General features: G+C 43.3%; 1 protein-coding gene and 1 long non-coding RNA gene across 18 annotated transcripts; one reads left to right on the top strand and one right to left on the bottom strand.

Moving 5' to 3' along the window:
• Positions 1-435: 435 nt before the first annotated feature.
• On the bottom strand, positions 436-22,390 carry RNF168 (ring finger protein 168). 17 transcript variants are annotated; one of them, XM_075032261.1, is made up of 11 exons: positions 15,046-16,854; positions 10,466-10,615; positions 9,096-9,783; positions 8,895-9,005; positions 8,689-8,771; positions 7,982-8,325; positions 7,000-7,076; positions 5,135-5,311; positions 4,314-4,438; positions 3,930-4,017; positions 436-3,256 (listed from the first exon to the last, which is right to left on the bottom strand). In XM_075032261.1, exons 6-11 carry the CDS (start codon positions 8,280-8,282, stop codon positions 2,192-2,194), a joined length of 1,833 nt encoding a protein of 610 aa, XP_074888362.1. In that variant the 5' UTR covers positions 8,283-8,325; positions 8,689-8,771; positions 8,895-9,005; positions 9,096-9,783; positions 10,466-10,615; positions 15,046-16,854; the 3' UTR covers positions 436-2,191. The 17 variants fall into 17 exon arrangements, 10 of the variants coding, with proteins under 10 accessions (XP_074888362.1, XP_074888367.1, XP_074888360.1 ...); XM_075032266.1 differs by adding an exon at positions 12,084-12,129 and having other exon boundaries at positions 7,982-9,005; XM_075032259.1 differs by having other exon boundaries at positions 8,689-9,005.
• On the top strand, positions 9,793-11,926 carry LOC142032905 (uncharacterized). Its single transcript, XR_012651036.1, has 3 exons — positions 9,793-10,015; positions 10,313-10,572; positions 11,108-11,926. It is a non-coding gene; the product is annotated as an uncharacterized LOC142032905 (long non-coding RNA).
• Positions 22,391-22,543: the final 153 nt, after the last annotated feature.

The following is a 22,543-nucleotide window of genomic DNA, read 5'->3' as shown; positions in this document are numbered from 1 at the left end:
TGGGCATAAATTTCAGGGTTTTGGCAGCAGGTGGCTGCAGGGGTGATCTGTGTGGGAAGAGGCCAGGAACTGCTCTGCAGCACTCCTAACCATTTCCAACCTGCTCTAAAATCCTAAACAACCCATTACATCAAAAAGGTACTAAATCAGAGGAGTATGCAGTGCCTCTCCTCAGACATACTTGAGAACAGGCAGCAGTTGTCAGGACACGTGATCTGGGAAGGAGGAGCTCCATGCCAGAGCAGGGACCATTTTTTGAGTAAGTTAAAAACAGCCATCAGACTCAAGAAATTGATTGTAAAATGAGGCTGAACAGACTTAAAAAATAAACTCTTTCACCTCATCTGTTTTGAAAATGGAAAGTTTACTTCTTACGTGCTTATCATGACTGGAAAGGCTGAGTGTCACTAGCATGAAAACAGTCAATATCTCTGCCTTAAAGAACACTTTAATTAATGAAGGAATATACTTGACTGCATGGGTAAGACAGAAAACAACCCAAACAAAGGTAAGGATTAAACAGAAACAGATCTATTTTGAAGGAAGTTCTTCCAGCACAATGGTTGAGGCAGTAAGAGGAAAAGTGAATGATTTGCAACTGGTTGCCTGTTGTAACCTTCTCAAAAAGCATCTCAGAACAGATCATTTATTTATGAGAAACCCACCATTACTGGAGAGATGCAGACAAAGAAAAAAAAACCAATTCACATTTTTGGCTTGGTGTGCTGTTCATGCTTTCAATGAAATTTCAGGTTTTGTTTTGTTTTTTAAACTTAAAAACTGCTTTGAAGTATTTTGTTACAAGTTTCCCAGAACCGAGTTAAAGTCTATAGATCATCAATGAGGTTCAAAAAAAAGTACACATTTAAAACATTTGCTAACTTTGATGACTAGCACACACACTTCAGCAGTGTAGATTGGTGCTTTGCTCTCTTTCAAACACGTACAGTGGAAAAGTATCTCATTACAAGCAAAGAAAGGCCAGAAGATGGGTTTCATAACAGCAACAGATAAAACAATCCAGCAAGATTACTTCCTCTGCTGAGTAGCAGCTGGTCAACTCTTCACCAGCCTCAACTTCTACAGGCCTCAGCTTCCCCCCATGCCTAAATTGTAATTCTTTTGAGTGACGTTAGTTTTAAACCCAACTGGAAGACAGTATTTGGTAGTCCCTCTAAAAACGGGGGCATGGAGGGGAACAGTTATGGCCAGACATGTGTTTACGTGAATCTTTAATTATAGTTACGCCATTACAGACAACTCCAGTTTTCAGTTGCTTTTCCCCCTTTTGGTTTAACCTTCTCCATTATAGCTGTCTTCTGGACTAACTATTTTTTCAATATTATGTGTTTTTAATTAGACTCAAACCAGTTTGAGTATGAAAATTAAATAGCACTTAATATAGGTAATATTATCATACAAGAATAAACTCGGAGAACACTAGCAATAAGAAAACAAAACTATCTTTCCCCTAACGACAGTGAGAGTCAGATCTGCAGAAGTGACCTCTATGAACAGAGGTAAATACAAGCCCACAACCACTTATGCTATTGGCATCTATGAAAGATCCTTGGTGTTGGCAGTGGCAGAAGGACCTGTTTTTTCCCTCTTTGTCTAAGAAAGGGGTTAGTATATGAGAGGGAGAAGGAAAGAGTGTGTCTGCAAGACTGGCTGTCTGGTTATGCTCTTGGTAACTGTTGCGCGAACAACACAATTCAACAAACAGCCTAAATTCCAGTAACTTGCTTCAATTTAACAGAACAGTGGTTGTGCAGAGTGAAGCTTCAACCTTGCAGTTGGCAGACAACTGGAAATACAGATTCCTTTTTTTTTTTTCACTTGTTTCCTCCATGGAACATGCATCCTTTCCGTAGAAGGCTCCAATTGCTCATTTTAAGATAAGGCCATCAGTTATTTTTGTTTTTAAACACGAACAATATTCACATTCAAAATTAGGTAAATGCAAATGCTAGAAAACAAGCTGTAGTCAAGAAGACAAATTAAAATTTTTTAAAGTCTGGGGGCGTATGTTATTAAAACTTCTCAGAACATGTAACACTTTGTGGCCCAAAGTGATCCCCCTCAAAACCAGCAAATTTAAAACTGTTTACAGGAAGCTTTGCCTAACAGGAGGAAACAAACCACCACAGTTTTAATTCTTATTCCACCACGTGTCTGTGTTTCTGTTGATCTACTCTGCAACAGAGCTTTTAAACATCTGAAGGATTGTCTTTTGCTTATTCTTAGGTAATGAACAAATATCATTTGCATCACTGGTATTAACCACACAATTCAAAACTTTTCCTTCCTTGATGCTAGGCGGTTTCATTCGGACTCTGGTAGGGGACTGCCAGTTTTCATTGCAAGAACCTTTCCGAGTCTTGCGGTGATTTGTTTCAGCCTGTTTTTTTGGTACCTTTGAGTCTTTTGCCATCTTAGAACTTCCCTTTCTAGCAGGAGAGTCTTTCACAGATTGAGGTGGTTTGGTGCGAAGAAGGTACTCATCTGGGGAGCCCTTTTGTCGATTCAGTGTCCTTTCCTCCTTGTTTATCTGTTTTTGTAGCTGCAGAGCCAGAAGCCTGTCCTGCTCCTCTTGCATACGCCTTTCATAGAACTCCTGCTCAAAGGCTTTCTGTATTTGCAAGTTAAAATCATTTATCTGCTCCCCTTGGTCCTCTAAACTTTCTGGAAAAGTTCTTCTCCTCTTATCAAGCATGCACAAGTCAAGCACTGCTTCAGCTGGTGGCTCCAGCAACTTTCTTTTTGGGGTCTCCTTAGTGTTCTGCAGTCTCTCTGGTTTCTCTTCATCTGAGTGTCTAGCCACCTTCATGAGATCACATATTACACTTTTGCTGCCAGACATCACAGAATTTGTTGCTGACTGAATACAGGTACAAGTTTCAGCAGAGTTTGGAAGGTTTATGCTTTCTACATGTGTTAAACAGCCACTGTCTGACTCAATTTCATCATCTCCTTTGGATCTACGAAGAACTGTTCCAGATTCTTCCCCTTTTGTGATTCCATGAAGTGCATCTGGAACTTTGTCTCCTAGACAATTTGGTCCTGGTGTTTTTTCCTGCTTGGCAGTGGCCGTTTCTTCTGAAGCTGAGGCACTGAAATAGTTCATGCATGATTCCAAAAATGAGTCCTTAGCACTGGCATCTTTAATCACACCGGTCAGCTGTGGAGACAGCGTTGGCATTTCCTCTTGCTCATCTTGCCACGCAGAACTGCTGCCTTCATTGCTATTGGTCTCCTGCAGAAAAGGGAAAGACCACCAATAAAATAAATTTATCAAAAGCCAATGGGTATGAATAAAATGCAAATCTCACTTCTCATAGCTGCACTGCTCACAACTACTCTGGGATATTAACTTGGATTCTTCTCTTTGAAAAAAATACATAATTGTTTAATAATTATGAAAATATTTAAAACAACCCACAGAAGCCTAGTTAAAGGACTGAAAACACAACTGCAGCATTATCCTCTTAATCAATGACTCAAGCCAACTGTTCAAGCCTGCTCACCTTCTGTTGAAGCCTAACAGGAAAGGTAGGACAGACAGACATATGGAATGATGAAAATCAGTGTGCAACCTCCTCCAGTGAGCTCCAGAACCATCATTTTAGTTTTACACACTGTCGGTTGCAACCCAGAGCTTGCTGAAGATGTTCAGGTAAGGTACTTGTAATGCTATACAGGGTAACTATGGAAGTAAGCCGTAGGTGTGCATCTATGGACTGTCAAGCATGGTTTCTTCTCTTTCCGCTTTGGGGAACCACAAATACGGAAGGTAGTTCAAAAAGGGCAGGATAAACTGCCCAGCGCTGATGTGCAAGGGGAATATAGAATTGGCAATCCTATAGGCAAGGGGAAAAATAACCCATAATTACTAACACTGAGATTTATAACAAAATGATTCTAGTTACCACAGAGTCAGAGTCACTCCTGCCTCTTCCTGCTGTTCTGGAGAATGATGCTGATCCCAATGGATGATGAAGCTTTGGAGACAGATACCTTAAAAGGAAAAAAAAAAGTATACCTTTTAAAACTTTTTTTCTTGAATTGTCAGTCCTTTGCATTAATCAAGATCTTCAGGTTCATTCTGACAAACAAAAACAAAGGAAGGGCAAGTGTTTCCCTTCTCCTCCATACTACCCTATGCAGAGATGTTTTAACATTCAACAGTTTACATTTGCCCCAGATTATCCAGGGAAGTTGGACTACAGGATTCCAAGGAAGCAAATGGAGCAGAAGGACACTAAACCAAGAAACAGACCAATAATTAAAGAAGAAAAACTTGAATTACTTACTTCTGAATGTCTCCAGGGCTGCTTGGTTTGTTCCTTGTCTTGCACAAACTAGCTGGGGATGTTTCAGCTGAGAAACTGCCTGCTGGTGAAGGACCGCTGAGCACATGTCCTTTGGAATCGTCATTCTTCGATAACAAGTAAAAATAGCATTATATAAAACAAAACACAACATAAACTGGAGAAAACTTGGAGAACTACTTCGTTTCTGCTGCAGAATTAGTTACTTTTGTCCAAAGAATTCTAGAACTGTAAGTCGTGGATAGTTACGGAATAAGAAATGTCACATGTTGTATGTGCACTTTCCTGTACCTGGCATTAAGGGACAGGAGGTTTTGCTCAAATAAGTACACAGGTTTCATCATTAGGACTATTATCGGGTAACAAAAACCAATCAACCAAAACCCCAAAATAAATTAACAAAACCAACCAAACAAACCCCAAACCATAAGGTAAACTTTCATTGCGTGTTCCTTCTTTTCAGTACACGTTACAAACATCAATTTCTTCCAAAGAAGTATTTTGAAAACCATGGGGAAAAGGAAGTATTCAGAAGAAAACCAGTTTTAAAATGTTTCACAATGAAAACATCCATCACACGTTTCAAGTGCATATTACACAGGTAGAAATGTTTGGGGTGTTTCACCCTCCCACTGGTTCTTCAAAAATTAATGGTCAAACAAGGATCTGAAGTACTGGGGGCTGACAACAGCTTCCAACTACAATTACAATAAATTATTCAAAATTTTAACTTTTGCTCTGAAAAGTCTAAGTTGCTAGTGCTACATCAAGGTTTTCGACGGCCACCCTTGATCCTAACTCACCAGACTGTTGCTCAGCTGCCAGGCCAACTCTTCATCTTGCTTCAGCTGTTTCTCCATCTCCCTCTGCCTCTCTTCTGCCAATCTGCGTTCCTCCTCCTCTTCTGCTAGAAGCCGTTGAATGTATTCCTCGCTTGCCTTGTTCTCCTCTTGCTCGTGTGCTCGCCTTTCTGCCTCCACCTAAAAAAGATGTTTTTAAATGCATCTGGTTACTCCTGTAGGACCACACTTCATGCCAGAACCTCTCAGCTGACACTCCTTAGATGTGAACGATCCACTATTCACAAAGCCACTGCACACTTCAAAGCCAGTATTTAATTACACAAGTCTCCGAAGATGTTACGAACTGATCCTGCATGTAGAGTTTGATAACAGTGACCTACCTTTTGGTTTCTGTAAGACTATACCGTTGACCTTGCTTGCCTGCAAGGTTAAATTCCATTACTCATCTTTTCAAGATGTTAGTAACAGAAACGAAGATCTCCAAATACATGGACCGACACAGAAACTCAGACTAAGATTCTTTACAAGGCTGGATGCCAGCTAGACCACAGAATTTGCTCAACCTGCTTATATCATCGTAACCCCAATATTAGTGCAAGATGCCTAAAAGACAGAACATCTCTCTTCTGGAAGGGCCCTTCTGCTCTCTTGAAACATGCAAAACCCAAAGCGGCAGACCAGGAATTTTAAATCTGCCTTCCTTATGGTGGACATCCACTCTTGATAAATCAGTTATGAGTAATTCCACAAGGACAGCACAGTACTTCAAGAATGAATACAGCTTTCTTAACTGGGTAATGGAATTTGGAAATCTGCTTTAGAGAAGAGCGTCAAGCTGTACTACTACACAAGCTATGTTAAGTCTGAGTTTGTTTCAAATCACATATTGATGTCTTATGACTGGTGACAGACACCATTACTTATTTCACTGCTTCTGGGCACCATCTCCATCAACCATCAATACTATTGCTGCCAATCAATATTATCCCCAAACTGCCATAAAAGCGAATCCCCACAGTCCTCTGCTTCACATAGTTCCCCCTGCTCTTGTAACAACCAGCAACGGAAGTGTCAGGGAAAGGAGCATTCTTACAATATTCTTACTACTACTGTGTCTCAATTGGAGGAAGAAGGATCATTAAATAGGCAAACATTAAGATTTCTTAAAAATCTCTTCTGATTTTCAAATGAACACAGATAACAGGGAGTGAGCAAATAAGAAAGAAAATGCTGTATGTTCATTACTGAAGCTCATCTAATTGTGGTCTGTTACTTAAGGAGGGAAATCAAGAAGGCAAGCATAAGACCAAAGCCCAAACAGTTCCAAATTTTTGCATTTGCTAGCCCGCAATACTTTATGTGCATCTGAGGACCTATAAAAGGCATTTTAGTATGTGTGGGCAGGGATGCAGATAGAGAAAGGTGACACTCTAACCCTGAAATAACTCTTCTGCAGAGTTTTCGGAAATACGGGGTATTGACTAAGAGACACCTGCCTGGGTGTTCTACTATGCTGGCACCTCTATGTGTTTCCTAGCCTGTGAAGCACACCTGCTTGTGGGGACAACAAGGCCACATATGTTACTGGACCGACTGAGAGGGTGAGGTAGGAAGTATAGATCAACCAGCACAAGGAAACTCGGGAAATGTCGCTTCATGTCAAACACAAGGAAGTCTCTCCTCTTCTATAAAAGATACAAATTTAATTCATGCTTCAGGAATGACCAGTGTGTTCTTCCAGCAGCAACGCCCTTTTAAGTACCTTTCTTTTTCATTAAATAACATTACAGATGTTTGTGGGAACAATTAAAATAACTAGATACAAAGCATTTATGTTATGCTTTTAAATATATTTTTAGACTTACCTTGCTAATCTCTGCTTCATATTCCTGCCTCAGTTCCCCAGGCTTGCTCAGCTGGTGTCGCGGATGGGGGACACAGACTAATTGAGAGGAAGGAGAGAAAAAAAACACAATTGAGGAAGAAAGCAAGATCACGACAGTCAACAATGAAAGATTTTAACAAAAGATTACTTTCATAGCCTGTCACAGGAATGATTTGACTTAAATCAAGTACCATGAAAAAAAAGCACTTTGTGTTACAAGGGAACAAAATAAAAAAGCACTATGTTACAGAGTGGCAAAAACAGTCAGTGTTTTCCAAGCACTCTATATAAAGCAAATATGTATGCTGACCATAACTTGCGACTTTCGCTTTTTGCGATTAAAAGACTTCATAATACAAGTGGAACAACATGTCATAGAGCCAACCTACCAATTAGTCTCCCCCAAGGGAGCTTACAACATAATAAACCCTCAAATCCTTCTTCAAAGAGTTAATCAGATTTCACTTCCTTTTCTCTGACACCACAGTTTCAGGTTTAGAGACTCTCGCAAAGACTGAAGCCCTGGCACTTCTAACCAAAATAATAAGAGCATCTAAGAGTTGAAAAATGCTTAACCACTTCACTTACTTGAAAGCGGTAAACACACACACACACACAAATACTCCACTTACAGTTTTACAGCTGAAGTTGACCAGTAACAAACTACTGCCTTTGCAAGGACAGGCAGCCATACACCAATGCTTTGTGCAAAACACATGAACAAATATCCACTTAAATGACCAGAAAATATAACTTACCCTCTGTATTACACATGGAAGGGACATGGATGGCCATTTCTCTGCCTTGCAAGTCCCTTTCACAGGTGAGCTCTGACACTGCGTTTTCTAGCAGTAACACAGCCTGTCTACGCACAGATTCTTATTTCACAACAGTCAAAGTCCACCAACAGTAATTACTTTGGTAAAGCAGAGATATCCCAGGACAAGTGACATTTTACTTACTTTCCTCTTCCAAATCCTGTCCGTTAATCCTACGCTCACACTCCTTTGGGTAATTCTTCTGAATCTTTTCCCAGAATTCCCAGTTGATAAGAGTATTTCTGCGGGCATTATATCGTGCCCAGGAAGAGACTCGACGCCGACAAAAAGGGCAACAAAGACTGGCCTTTTCAACTGTCAGCTGGAAGCAAGAATTGCAGAGGGTATGGTTGCATGGCAGTGTCACAGGCTCCACAAAGATCTCCATGCAAATTTGGCAGAGGCAGTCAGACAAGGAAAGCGGAGCCTCCAATTTCTGCGACATACTGACTCGAAGTAGAGGAACAAGACTAGTACAACATCAGTGCCTGAAAGCAAAAAGAAACATGTATTTTACTTCCTCTAACAAATATAAAAGAAAATAGAAAATGCTCAGTTTTACAGCTACTTTATGAAAGCACTAGTGGATTTAAGAAGTCTGCTTAAAGTGGTTCCCTCTGCTCACGATCCAAATGGTTCTCGACTTTCAGAGTAAGATGCAGGTCTTTCCAGAAGTCATGGAGAAACTGTAGCAGCTTTTCCTACCACAGTTTCCTGTGAGTTATAACAGGTGATTTGGGGATAGCAAGGAGGTGGTAAGGAGAAGGGGGAAAGGTGAGAGTTCTTCCGGCATTCAGCCTCTATTAGTGATAAACTATGCTCACATTTGGTAGATATGTTATCACAGTTACCTTAACCTTCCATTCAGTCAATTTTTCAGTATATACACATCCTTCAAAAGCTGCTTCTGGTACAGACTTGGTTTCACCATGTTCTGAAGACAAAATACAACATCCCAACACATCAGAGGAGAGGAGGCTCTTCCTCATTCACTCACTTGCTTAAGCTGGGACTAAAAAGCCAAAACACTTTTCGTTAATATAAGCAAAGAACTAACCAATACATTCAACACTTCAGCATCTTCCTGTATGAATTAAAATGGTGGGGATGATCCAGCCTTTCTATCACCAATGTTCCTCATCGGATTTTTCCACTTGGCCCAGAAATACTGTGGAACAAAGAATAAAAGACACATACAGGAAACAGGATAAAAATACTGGGGTTTTTTAAGTTACAGGAACTTAAGAAAAGTTCTTACAAGCTTCTTAAAAACAGCCAGCTTCACAGAGACAGGAGGTCCTTCTGACAGAAAGACTGCAATTTCAGTCACACAGGAACTCGACATGGAGACAAATATACTTTAAGTCGGGCTTTATTGTTTCTGCTCTCCCTTTGTTGATTAAACAAATCCTTTAATTTTTCAAAAAAGGACGCTAGATAACATGGAAACACCCGGTTTTACAGGGGGGTTGTTAAACAGGCCTCAAAAGTCCACGCACACCTCTTCTGGGCCGATTTCAATTTGTACATAGACAGAAAAAAATAACGCGTTCTAAGTCCCGAAGACGGGGGTGCCCGGAGAAGCCGTGGGGCAGCCCCACACACACCCCCGCCGGGGCCCGGCTCACAGGGACGCCGTTCCACCGCTACGGAGCCGCCAGCGGGAAGAGGCTGGGCCTTGCCCCCCCCCCGCCGCCTCCCGCCCGGCGGCCGCCCCCTCCTCAGCCCCCCGCACACCCCCGGTCCCCGAGCCGTCGGTCAAAGGAAGGAGTCAGCACCCACCCAGCTGCAGCTCCGCGGCGGGGGCGCGGCTGCCTTCGGGCCCGCCGGCAGGCAAGGCTGCGGCCTCCCGCAATGGCCGCCGCCGTGGCGCAGCCCGCCCGCTCCGCCCCCGGCTGACGGGCCGCTCCCGCCGCCCGCTCTCTCGCTCCTCCTCCGAGCCGAGCCTGCCGGGAGAGAGACCGAGGGGCCCTCAGCGGGGTGGGGGACGGGGACGAGGCCGGCCCGCCGCGGGGCTAAAGGCCGCCCTCCGCCTCGCCGAACCCCCGGAGGGCCCCGGGACGCGCCTCCGTCTCCCTAGCGGTGCTGCAGTTTTATTGTCTAAAGAAGTATTTCAGCCGTAAATAGTTACCGACGGATCTTGCTGAAAGGCAGCCTGACGAGAGCCTGTTTCCCCGGGTGCGTGGAAAGCAAGGAACTCTCGGTCAGAAGATGGAAAGACCGAGCCTAGGCTGGGTGCTAAACATGTGAATCTTCTGGCCATATTTAATTGGAGAAAGTAATCACAGTGTTAGTGAGTTGGGGGTTTTTTTCCTTCACTTACTGTGGGACAAGAGTTACGCAAACAGGCTTGATGTCCCTGCTATCCTGGAAGCAGCATGGCTGTTTTTAAACCACATAAATATTTCATAGACTGTGCGGTTGGTTTTGCTTTCTAAAGAAACAGTTATCAAAGGAACTGTACTTTTTCCTCAGATTACCCATCTCTGCAGTAAATAGCAATCCCGACTGGGAAAGGAAAGTACGTCAGGAGGGGTTGTGCAGCCTGGCGTTGGAGAGCACCCACAGTCACACCAGCATCACCTGCGCGTGCGGGACGAGGACTGACCGATCCCTCCCCATGCTCACCCTTCTGCAGGCGCCCACGTCCACGGGCCATCCTGGCTCATCTCTTTCTCCAGCATCTTGGCCTGCAGCTCGAATTTCTGCGCCAGGTTCTGCAAGCTTGAGTCCAGGTCTGTGAACTGAGCCTCCAAGGTTTGCAGCTTGGTTTCTACTCTGAGGGATGGAAAACAAGGGCATTTCATAAGGACTTGGGCATCAACCGGTGTCGCTTGCTGCAGTGATGGCGGGTGACACTTAAGTTGCACTGTGAACAGCTCCAGAGCCCATTCTGGGGCTCCTCCCAAGCTGTATGGGAACGTACACCACTAGAAATTAAGTTTTTTTGATGTTGCCCAGGTCTTTTTGGCCCTTCACTGGTCCAGAGGTCTTAGAACTTGTAAAAACAGATGCAAGACTTGTATTTAGATATGTCTGCAGGTCTCAACCATTTGCATTAATGTTGGTGGTGCAGTTTTTTTCTCTCATACATTTGGAGATGATTTGTGCTTTTGCTTGTAGTGTCAAGATCTTTTGAACCATTTTCATTTGACATTGAACAGAACTTCTCATTCCTCCTCAGATTAAAAATGATGCAAGTAATAAACAAGCCACCCGCAGTGTTTCTTCTCCCGTCAGCTCACCCTGCTCTGGTTTTCCCTTTTGTAGGACTGTCCTTTCACAGAACAACTGTGTGATAAGAAGACCTTGGTGAAACAGCACTAAGAAAACTGCTTTGTAGCTGACATTTGTTAGCTGCTTTTTCATTACTCGTTATCTGTTGCATTTTTCCTTATTAAAAAAAAAAAGGGCAAAAAAAGGTGCATCTTTGTAGTCTCTTAAATTATAATCCTAAAGGTGGGGTTTTGAGTCTGAGCTACTCCACTTTTGCTTAAGAAAACTGCCAGGTTTAAAAGAACTTACTGTGTTTAGGGACAAAGCATGAGGGAATGCAAGTATTTATGCTTTGTACCTGTTGGCAGCTCTTTACTCAAGGAGTAGGATATGTTGGTCTTCTGTCCTTCCAGGGGTGGCTTTTGTAAAGACAGTTTGCTTTAAGTTTGCCTCAGTTAGCTGATTTATGTCGAAGTGTGTCCTTGAGAATCCTGAGGATCTCAAAGCTATCAACATATGAATCATTCAAAGTTCTTTCCTAAATACTGAACAAATATCTGAGTACTACGTACTCTACAAGCAATTTACTAGCAGAACATCAGCCACTCCTTACAGACTTTTGTGATTTTTCTTTGCATTTTAGTGGCAGAACTTCAGGCTGTATCAGTTAAAAACTATGCCATTGCTAAATTTTATTACAGGCAAGACCGTACATTTTTTTTCTTTAGCCCCTCTTTCTTCATCCCCAGTTTGCTCCACTGCTTCGGTTACTATTATTATTGTATTGTTCTAATGTTTAAGAAATTGGATTCTGATTGTGATCTACCTGTGTTAAACACTGCATTAAGGTCTTTATCTTGTTTGTTGTGGCCCTATTTCATTTATCTTTGGCTGAACATTTTTGTAAGGACAAAATACACAGTAGCTTTCAGGTGATGATGTTAAAAAAAAACAACAACCCACAAAAAAACCCCTGCAAACAAACAGAGGTTAACTTTAGATTGGATAAACAGCAGATTAAATAATTTACCATTAGTTTTCCCTTCTTTCACGCATATTCCACGGTATTTTGAAGCCTGTTTTAAGAGAAGAACCAAGAACGTCATTGCTTCACTAACAGTAGCCCCTCCCCCCCCTCGGTCTTCCTTTTCTCCTGCTTTGGGTTCTGTCTGCAGTTGACCTGAGTGAGGAGAAAATAAAAAGGCATCAACAGTGGCATGTTTTTCTAAGTCTCCCTGACAGCTTGTGCAGATCCTCATCTAATGATTTGCTGTTGTTTCCTGAGGCTAGGAGACTTCCTTTGCCGTCTTGTGAAAACTGCTTACATACTGTTCTCACTTTGGTAGGGCTCCTCTTGCTTCAGCAAGATTTTTGTTTCTCAGAGCCTCCTGTCTCCTGCTGGGTCACAGCAGAGATTTTGAAACTGGGCACAGTTCTTACTGGATGTTGGATTTCAATTAATTATTGTCCCTCATGTTGCACATCATTCCTGCACTAACTTTTGGGGAAGGGGGGATGTCACCTGTTTAAATGAATTTATGTGTACATACTTGCTGAGAGAATTTTAGGACTACAATAGAATTTAATTGAAAAATTGAGCTTGTGTGATGTAGAAGTGCAGGTAGTAATCAGAAGAGTCGATACGTCATAACTGGATTGAGTCTATCAGCACAGAGAGAGCAAGTGTATAACCTGAGGTGAGGTGGGTTGATACTTGCTGTGAATAAGTTTCACATCCACTTCATATCTATAGCTGCACAAGCAGAGAACAACAATCTAATAGGATAATACAATGTGGTAGTGCAGAAACTCCAATAGTAAGAGTTTCAGGAATAACACAATGCAAGCACTCTTTGAGAGAGAGGGGGGTAATTATCAGAAAATGAGTATATTCTTCAAGGTTTGCTGGGTGGATAATGAGAGCTGTCCTGAGAGAGATACTTGCCTGTGAATTGCTCCCCGATTTGGAGCTTTTTATCAAGGTAAATAAGCTTCCTAATGGCTCATTGTTGCAAGCTTTCTCCTCTACAAATTAAAGTTACCAAAGATCTCATCATTAATGCTACTGTCAGCACTGTAGTTGTTTTTCAGCAGCCTTTAGTCCAATGCTTTCATATTTGCCCAGTTTTGTCTTTCCAGCACTTTTTTGATACGGGGTATATTGCCTGTCTGTAAATTACTCCTGTGTATTTTTAAGCATCTGTAGCAAACATTTCAGCATTTGCTAATTTTGGTTCTATAAATGTTCAGTTACACCATGGTAGAACCAATCTCAGTAACTAATCATATACAGCTTTTTGTAAATTCTGAAAGAATCAGTGCTGATGTCTCTTGAGCAAAATTCTGAATGAAACGAGGAAGAATGGATTAAACCTCCTGCTTTCATTTCAGTCATGACCTCTAAACACTTCTTCCTTTAATGTAAGTGAAGTTACCATTGAGTCGATCTAGTGTATGCACAAACCACATCCCCATTCTTTACCAGAAAGCTTTTAAAGTTCTCTTCTTGTTAGCATCCAGAGCATACTTGGAAGATTTGCAGTAAAAGCTCTAGCACTCCCACTTTTCTGAAAGCATGGTTGTACATGTAACCTTATTTCTGCTGTTCGGGCATTTACAGAAAATGACATTTTTCATTACTTTAGAGCTGTCACATCAGTTTTATTTTCCAGGCCAATGCAGAGCCCCACACTTCTCTACAGCTCTTCCTGTATGCTCACTTCATGGTACCAATTAGATGCATGCTTCTTCAATCAGTTTCCCCCAGACTTAATTTTCACTTTTTCTTTCAGGAGTGGTTCCTGCATTTCTGTTTCTCTCTCCAGTCGGGTCTCTAGTATCTTTTTTTGCAGTTACTGTTGTGTGAATTGGAGTCATAAAAGCCGTTGGTGAACAATGTTAGTATCTTGACCAGAGGAGCAGTTTCTTACCAAGTCTGTCAGATGGTGTTAGCCTGTAATCATCAGCCATCATAGTCTCGAGAGACAGTAATCATTTTTACTACAGGTAAACCAGAGTTATATGTATGACACCTAAGCTGACTTAAAAATTTCTTGCCTGATACCATTTGCACAGTACCTTTAAAGGTAGTATATGAAAATCCATACGTGAAAATCCACTGAGAGGGAACACTCTCTCATCTGTCTCTAAGTGTAGAGAGTTTCAGACCAATTTTCAACTCTTTTTCCTGAAAGGCCGTGCTCATGTCCTATATTTGATCCCGTGATGTTGTCTGCCCAGCTGGTTAGAGATACCATCTACCAGCGACTGTGCTGTCGCAGTGCAGCTGAACACGTGGACTCATGCCAGCAGGGACAGCTTAGGCCAGGTTATTTCACATGAAGCCAATGAACCTGTCGGTCAAGTGTTGCTCTTCCAAGTACAGGCTTTGAAAATGGACGGTGAATCAGCGTCACCTATGTCCCAATTCCTCAGCAACGGTGATTTTCTTTCTTTAAACTTCTAAGAAAGGTCCGTTCTCAGGGGTTTTTTTTGTTAATGATAACCACTTACTATCTTTGAACCCTCCAGACTCAGGCATTTTCCCAAATTCAGAACTTCATCCCAAATCTCCCATTTACAACAGTAGTGGAGTGCAAACCCGAATTTCCCGTTACTCATAATTGCCCAGCAACACTTCATGCAGCTACAGGCCTTTGCTGATGGAGCAATTGCGCAAATCCTGCAGCAAACAGCCAGGAGTAGCAGTCTGCATGCTGGCCTGACCAGAACAGCGTTCGTGAAAGGGTGCAGCTTGTGGCTCTATCCCCCCTCCCTCCCCAATGAGTAAAGAAGAAGCAGAAGATTGCTCATGAACTACTCCCTTCCTGTATACACACAATGTATATTTACATCCTATTACCCATGAAAATTTCCAAGGAAGCACAGGTTTGTTATGCTAACAGTCTTGTCTCCTCTCCCCTGCCCCGGTCCTCCATGCCCCTTGTCCTTCCCAGTCCCGTAGAGCAGTGCTAGCACAACCCTTTAATGACCTGTTTAATATGTCGTTCAGGGAGCGCAGAGAGATGCTGGCTTTAGCCATCTTCCTGGAGAACACGAGGAGAAGAAATAAAAGCCAGAGTGGGCTTGATCCTCTCTCCTGAAGCAGGCAGCAACAACAGGGACAGAGAATCCAACTCTTGCTGGAGGTTGTTTGTACTGAGGCTTTTTATAGACTGTATATCCAAATATAGGTCATTGGGGCACAGACACATGCTCATGAACATATCACATACTGAACTACACATCCAGACCACTTCCTCTAACCCACGGATCCTGCCTGTCTTCATACATAAATTAATTCAGAGGTAACACGGAAGGGGGTACCTACACTATTCTGCTTTTTTCTGTGTTTTGGCTTCATTTTGCTGTAGCGCCCACCAGTTAGTTCATGTCTTGGGCCAAAGTCTCCTGCTGTTAAAGGCTGTACAAGCTGATTGCTTTTTTTTTGTTTGTTTGTTTCAAAAAAAAGGTATGATGGTAAAATCAAATTTGGATGAGAACGAGTTGTGTTTGCTTGTGGGGAGCTACTTTGAGCAAAACCAACACAACTGGCTAATGATTTTCAGGAGCTGGGTATGCAAAAAAAGAGCTGGAAATTTTTCCATCAAAAAGAAAAAAAAGAAGGCAGATAGATAGTGTGTGTTGGGTAACAGCACAGCTGGTGAAACAAGACAGCGCAAACCCCCACATCAGTGAAGCAGGTCGTCAGCCAGTATCAGGCATTCAGTTTTGTGAAAGGTTAAGGACGGCCTGAGGAAAAAAAAAAAGTTTTTTTCCTTTTAATTATTTGCCCATTCCATGGGAAATCCAGCATGAATTGAACATATCCAGAGCTACAGCATTCCCATTTAGCTACATTATGCCCACCTTCAACTTACAAATTAAGAGATGTTTCTAGCAAGCCAAGTTCTGCGCGTTATGTTTTCAAAGCTTTGGGAAGACAGTGGAAGTATTTGGGTAAGGAGGAGCCATGCCTTTGGCCCTTTATATTCCCCCTGTGATGGGGTATACAATACGCTTCTTGACACAATTTTGTGTACATCTGGCAATATTAGAGTGAGTATAAGCACAAGGGAGCAGTGAGAGAGAAAGCATTTATTAAGACAAGTGTCATAGTTATTTTTCCCTAGGATAAACAACTAAATGCGTAAGACAGCTGACCCATTAAACAGATGCTAACATTTTCCCCTGCTCCTTCGTTTCCTGCAGTGTGAAAAAATCCAATTGGCAATGACAGTTAAACTAATTTGATTACTCATTAGTTGATGCTTCTCTAGTCTTATATCCAGCTGCTGACAGACTAATGAAAAATATATTTCCACTATGGCCAATTTCAGCTAACTGTTACACAGTTTAATGGGAAGAGTAACGTAAAGCACTGCAATAGTTCAAAATGCAAGGAGCTCAGCCAATGATACGTCTGTTACTGCTCAGCATCCTCATTTAGCATTGCGGGTGTCCCTGTTAGTGTGAATTTCTTCCTCCAACCCTAATTATGTCAGCTTAATCATGAACTAACATTACCCCTAAATACAGTGAAACCCATTTTACTTAAATTCAAGAAGCAAACTGCCAACCCTGCAAGAAACAGCTGCAGTGAATACCAACAGCCACTGAAAAACCTCACATGAGGCCAGTTACATCACAAGTACTTGCGTGAGGACACAGCAAATCCCTTCCCCTTCTGAAGGACGCAGCAGGTTTCACTGTTCAGTGCATTGTCAGCGGATGTAACTGGACACATTACAAATGCTCCGAGAAGTGGTTTTCCCCCACAAATTTCTTTAAACATCTCAGTGTCTAAGGTTCTGGCAATGGATACACAGATACAGAACTACTCTGATCAGCAACTAATACTCTCTTGGAGCCTTTGATCTCTGCGCACGAGATCCAGTTCACCTTCTCTCCGTGCTCAATGGTTAGCTTTGGTAAAACTCTAACATGTTCATTTGAAGCCACTTTGTTGAGCTTTCCATCTTTTCTGATGGAAGCAGGCGCTTGGGCCTTCCTTCTCTGCAGAGATTTTACTGGACTTTTCTGCTGCTCTCCAATGTCACTGCTGACATCCCAGAGCAAGACTTTCCCATCATTTCCTCCAGTCAACAACCAATACGCTTCTGGCATAAAAAGGATCTGCGACACTCCCAAGCTGTGACCTTGAAACTCCAGCTCATGTTCAAACTTGACACCAGTGACTCTGAATATTCTGACTTTACCATCTTGAGCTCCACAGCCAAAGACGTTGCCGCATGATGCAACAGACAGGGAATGTGCAAGCGGTGGGTTAAAGAACTGGCCGGCTGACTGTGGACTGTCTTCCTGCATTTCATACTCCTGCAGGTTTGTGGTCCACAAGGGGCGAGCTTTCTGCAGGCTCCACAGCATAACCTTGGAAAAAATTATGAATCAGTAATTTGTCCATTTTAGGTAAAATCTGATTTTTCGCTAACAGCAAAAAAACCCAACCACACTTCTTGCTCTAGCAGGGTAAAGGCTATGCGTGAGTGCAAGACATGCAAGATGTGTTGTGAGGAGTGGCTGAACTTCACCGGATAAACACAGCAAATCTTTCCAGCATGCTTTCCAAACCCTCATACTGCCCTACTCAGCAAAGTCAGTGACTCAGACCTTTAGTCCACAAAATGGATGAAAAACCTATTCTAAATGCTTTTGCATTCATCTCAGCAGTGGTAATCATGATCTACTGCACATCAATTATTTAAAAGGAGGGACATGGAAACGCTAGCAGTAAGTAGAGATCATTATCATTCTGAATTTTACTTCTGTCTCTGCTACGTACTTGTCCTAAAATAATCACTTCCGTGAACGTGTTTGAAAAATGGAACAGCAAAAGGCAAACAGTAGTTCAGGCCCTCATTTTTAAACAGACATATATGTATTTTTTTTAATATTCAATGAGTAGATCTGGTTTGCGTTATTACCATATCGAGGTAAGGCACACTTTTCCTGATGAGATGGGAGGAGGTCGTGCCTTTAGATTTGTTTTTAAAATGCCACCTCCAAGCCCCTCATGAAGCAGTAATTGTGTCTTCAAATGAATCCTGGATCTCTCATACAGCAATTCAAGTGCTATAGATTTATACTGCGCCAGTTAAAAATAATTCTCTCAATACTTCTGTAGGATCTGCATCGATGATGAGCATTTTCAAGGCCAACAGGTATGAAAGCACAAGTCAGTCTAATGCAGTACTGGTGTGCTGTTTGCTTTTTTAAGCAAAGCTTTAATTTATTATTAATAAAAATACTCCTCCACTAGTAATCTCCAGTAGAAAGTACAGGAGCCTTTAAATTTGGGCCACAAAAGAGTTGTCACACTGGCTCTGCGTTTCTGGAATCCAAATCACACTAAGACATCCGAAATGTGTTGTTTCTTGTCATTTTCTTTTTTAGTGACTGCTGCTGCTGCTACATTAAAACTACTTTGTTACCAATGAAAGGGAAAACTTTCCACTACTGTGCAGAGAAGAGTAAATCAGAGAGGCTGGGTCCTAATGCTTAAGGCAAATATTCCTGTTTTCAGCACAGAGAGTACTGCAATAGCTTTATGAATTCATCAAGTGCTAACAAGTTTTCTGCAGACTAAGTATTTTCTGTCCTCATGGCATTTTCCCTGCTTCCATGGAACTTCTGAAAAAACTCCAGCAACCTAAATTTCTGTTCTCATCAGCTACAGCTTCACCGAGGGTTTGACGCGCGAGCCCAGAACAGGTTTTGATGCTCGTAGGGCTCCTAACTTGTCCAAAGACATGCTGCAGCACAGCATTTCAGAGTATTGCAGCTCAGCTTCTCTTTGTGAAATGATGTATCTTAAAGCCAGCCTTGATGTGGAAAAATGCTCTTTTGGTTGTACAAAAACACACTAACAAATTCCTACTATTTTGGGATAATGACTTTCACCTAAAAACCAACTTGCTGAGCTACAGTAAACCATGCTAAAACTAAAAAGTCACAAAAAATAACCAGTTCACTTGCACAGAAGTGGTATATAAATGCTTACAATTCTGATAAAAAGTTTCCAGCCATAGGCCTGTAAATCTGCATTTTAGGGACCTGAATTAAGCCAGCTGTCTAAGGTGCTGAGCATTTACTCCTCTCAGACTGACACTTCAGTGCCTCTGACAAGAAGTGTCTCAATACTTCATTTCAAATCCTACACCCATCTTTTGGTCAACCTAAGGAGACAAAAAAAAAATTTGGAAAATTTCTAAAAATTTGACAAAGTCTAAACCTGGCAGACTTCCATCAATCAGCCCCTATTTGGATATATATACTTACTGAATTTAAGTGATCCATGGCTTTCATATGGAAAGATACCGTTTATACTAAATATCAGCACATGTTTGTTCTAATGGGTGTTAGGTACACTTCGGTTTTAAGAACATAGGGTGAAACTGCTCAACAATGTCAAAGTAAACTTCACTCTAATACCGCTAGAACCACAGAAACCTGTGTAGAAGTGATAGTTTTAATCTTGAGCTAAACTAGGAATGTGGTCACATCTCAACCACTGGAAAGAAATTACTGAAAAACATCTGTTCCGAGTGGCGAACTCAAAACTCCATTAAGTGCTAGCATGGTTTTTCTCAGAACACCTCCACAAGAGGCATGCAAAGGACAAAGTTTCCTCTCGATGGGGACAGAAGCGCAGAAGGCAAAGAACATTTAATGCTTCCAAGAGGTTAATCAGAACAAAGGATAAATTAGTAAAAAGACTTGTCCTTACAGTGATACATACTACTTGGAAAGATTTTATCTACCTGTAGTAAAGTGTTCTTGCTAGCATCCTGTCTGCTTCAAGCATTTGCCTTTTCCTATCATCTGCATTTCACTTGCAGCCATAGCTGATAGCTAGGGACAACTTCTGGTTTTGCTCGGTCCAACAGGGAGCTAATGTGGCACGAGCATGCTTTGCACCATATTCTGATTTCTTCCCACCCTGCTCACTTTTAGATTGTATATACTAAGGAAGATAAAAACAGGGAGGGAAAGTGCTGCGTAGAAAATGGCACAAACAGCCTTGACATGTAAGTTTCTCTGCCAAAACTACTTTAGAATAGTTAAGGAGCTTTCTGGTGATTGCAGGCTGTACACCCCCACTCTTGGTGAAAGTCTGTTGGTGCCTCACTACACAGGTGGGTAGTTACTGTTCTGCTTCTCTAATAACCATCTACTTGTATGCAAATCACCTGCATGTCCAGTCCACAGGAAACAAGGCTTTGAGGCCTCTGAGGTCGAAAGACAACAGAGGAGCAGATGTTTGAGTGTCTCAAGGACCGGCTGACTTTCTTGTTTTCCAAGTCCATAACCTTTATTGCTCCCGAGTCATCTGCGGCTGCCAAGAAATTGTCGGTCTCGTTCACCGAGAGGCAGTTGATCTCCTCCTCATTCACGTGGAAATGTCCAACAGGCTCCTTGAGGGATCGAACATCCAGCAAACTGATAGTTTCTCCATGGGAGGTGTACAGCCTGGTGGGACGGCGGGGAGAGAACACCACAGAGGTCACATCGTCTGCCTTCGGGAGCTGGAGGTGTCCTGCCGGAGCACCTCCCCCATCCCAGAGCGTGAGCTCGCCTCTCTCTGCGCCTGAAGCCACCAGCCCTTCTGTGTTTACATTCAAGCACAATATAGAGGATGAATGTCCACCAGTCCATTTGACTGCCATGTTTCAGGGACACCTCTGAAACAAACAAACAAAAACCCTCAATTGAGCTGGTGTTGGTCTCATTACAGCAGAAAGCTTATCGAAGCAACAAGATCATCCTATTGACTGTAATGCAGACTACTTGAAACTCTAGTGTCCAATTAAAACAGGCAGCTCTACAGATCAGTACACAAATGAAGCTTTGGCTCAAACAGCATCAACATCAGCCACAACAGCAGGGAATGGCAGCGGTTGCTGGCATGTGTACCTGTGCAGTATGTGGTGTAGACCTGCTGCTCTGACGTGGCTGCCTAAGTGAGAGCTGCTTCCTCAGTGCATAAGGACATAGCGTGCCTGACAAAACAGGGGCATGGTTCCTAATGGGACGTACTGGGAAGGAGCAAGGGGAAGACGGCAAACTAGTAAAGTCCGTCTGCAGAGAAGCCACACTGTTCCAGTCCAGGTGAGAGCACATGCAGACATCTGTCTTTCATCCAGCTGCCGAGGTGCTGGGTAGTCAGCGCCTAACATCAACTTGTAAAGCAGTCTCGCAATACCTGGAGCAAGAAACTTGTGCTGGTGAGACTGCGATAAACCGATTAATGCTGAAAGCCATTGCCTTAATCATGGTTTAAAAGCATACATGCGTGTGAATAAATTTTCAACTTTTGTGCATGTGTACTTTGTGTTCCCAAAGCGAAGGTAATTTTCTCAACACCGGTAAACACTAAAGCATAAAGAGATAAACAATAGCTTCTTTTTAAAAAAAGCATTACCAGTTTGAGGCAGGTAGTTATGAGGTTTGCAACACATTTAATTGGGCTGCAAAGCACGTCCATCGAGCTTACCATGCTCCAGGCCCTTCCCTTGGCATGACTGCCCGCACCAGCCCCTGTGACAGACAGGGCTGTTTGGGGGACCACATCAGCAGAAAATTAAGTGGGGAAAAAACCCGAGCAACACAAAAGCATAACAAGATCTGGAGAAACTAGCACGCTGTGGGGGAAAAGGAGAGCTAATACCAGGGTGGGGGCACAGACAGCAAGGGGGGGTTTGCGGGATGGAGCTACTGCTGCCCCAGCGGCAACTGCAGTGCTGCCTTAATGTCTATGGCTTTATCACATTATTGGGCAATAAAGGGTTTCTTTTTGGTTTTCGTTTTTTTTTTTAACCATGTTACGTTTTGCCAATGATTTTTGTTGAGCCCGATCTAAAGAGCAGCTGGAATTCCTTCAATCCACCAGGAAAATTTCAGCTCTGTCGATTAAATAAAATTACAGAAAGCGTCGGATACCTTACCGGCACCTCGGATCGCAAACTGGCAGCCAGCCGCTCGCCCGCGCTTCGGGAACTGAGGTAACTTTTTCCCGGCTGCCCCTCTCCCTCTCTCCCGCCCCACAGCCCCTCGCACCGGTAGGCCCCGCTCCCGGCTTTTAGGAAGACAACCGCCCCGGCGCCGGGGAAGGCAGCTCCTCAGGGGAGCTGACGCAGCTTTGACGGCTGTCCCTGGGAGGGGGCCCGCGCCCAGTCCCCTGCGGCTCCCAGGGGCGGCGGGCCCCGCACCGGGCACCGGCGGCGACTGGGGCGGGGGGGTGGGGGAAGCCGAAGCCGAGCCCGCCCCGCCCCCGCCGGGCCCCTCAGCGCCGCGCGCGCGCCTCCTCACCTCACCTCCGCCGGCCGCTCCCGCGCATGCGCGGCGGGCGGGGCGGGCTGCCCGCGGCGGTGATGGCGGCGCTGGGCGCGCGCGCCCCCTCGCCGTGAGGGCTTCGGGCGGGCGGGGAGAGCCCTCGGCCCGGGGCCCGCCGCCACCGCTGTCGCCGGAGAG

This window comes from Buteo buteo, chromosome 7, assembly GCF_964188355.1.
Source record: "Buteo buteo chromosome 7, bButBut1.hap1.1, whole genome shotgun sequence".
Lineage (NCBI taxonomy): Eukaryota > Metazoa > Chordata > Aves > Accipitriformes > Accipitridae > Buteo > Buteo buteo.
This window is presented reverse-complemented; position numbering and strand designations above follow the sequence as displayed.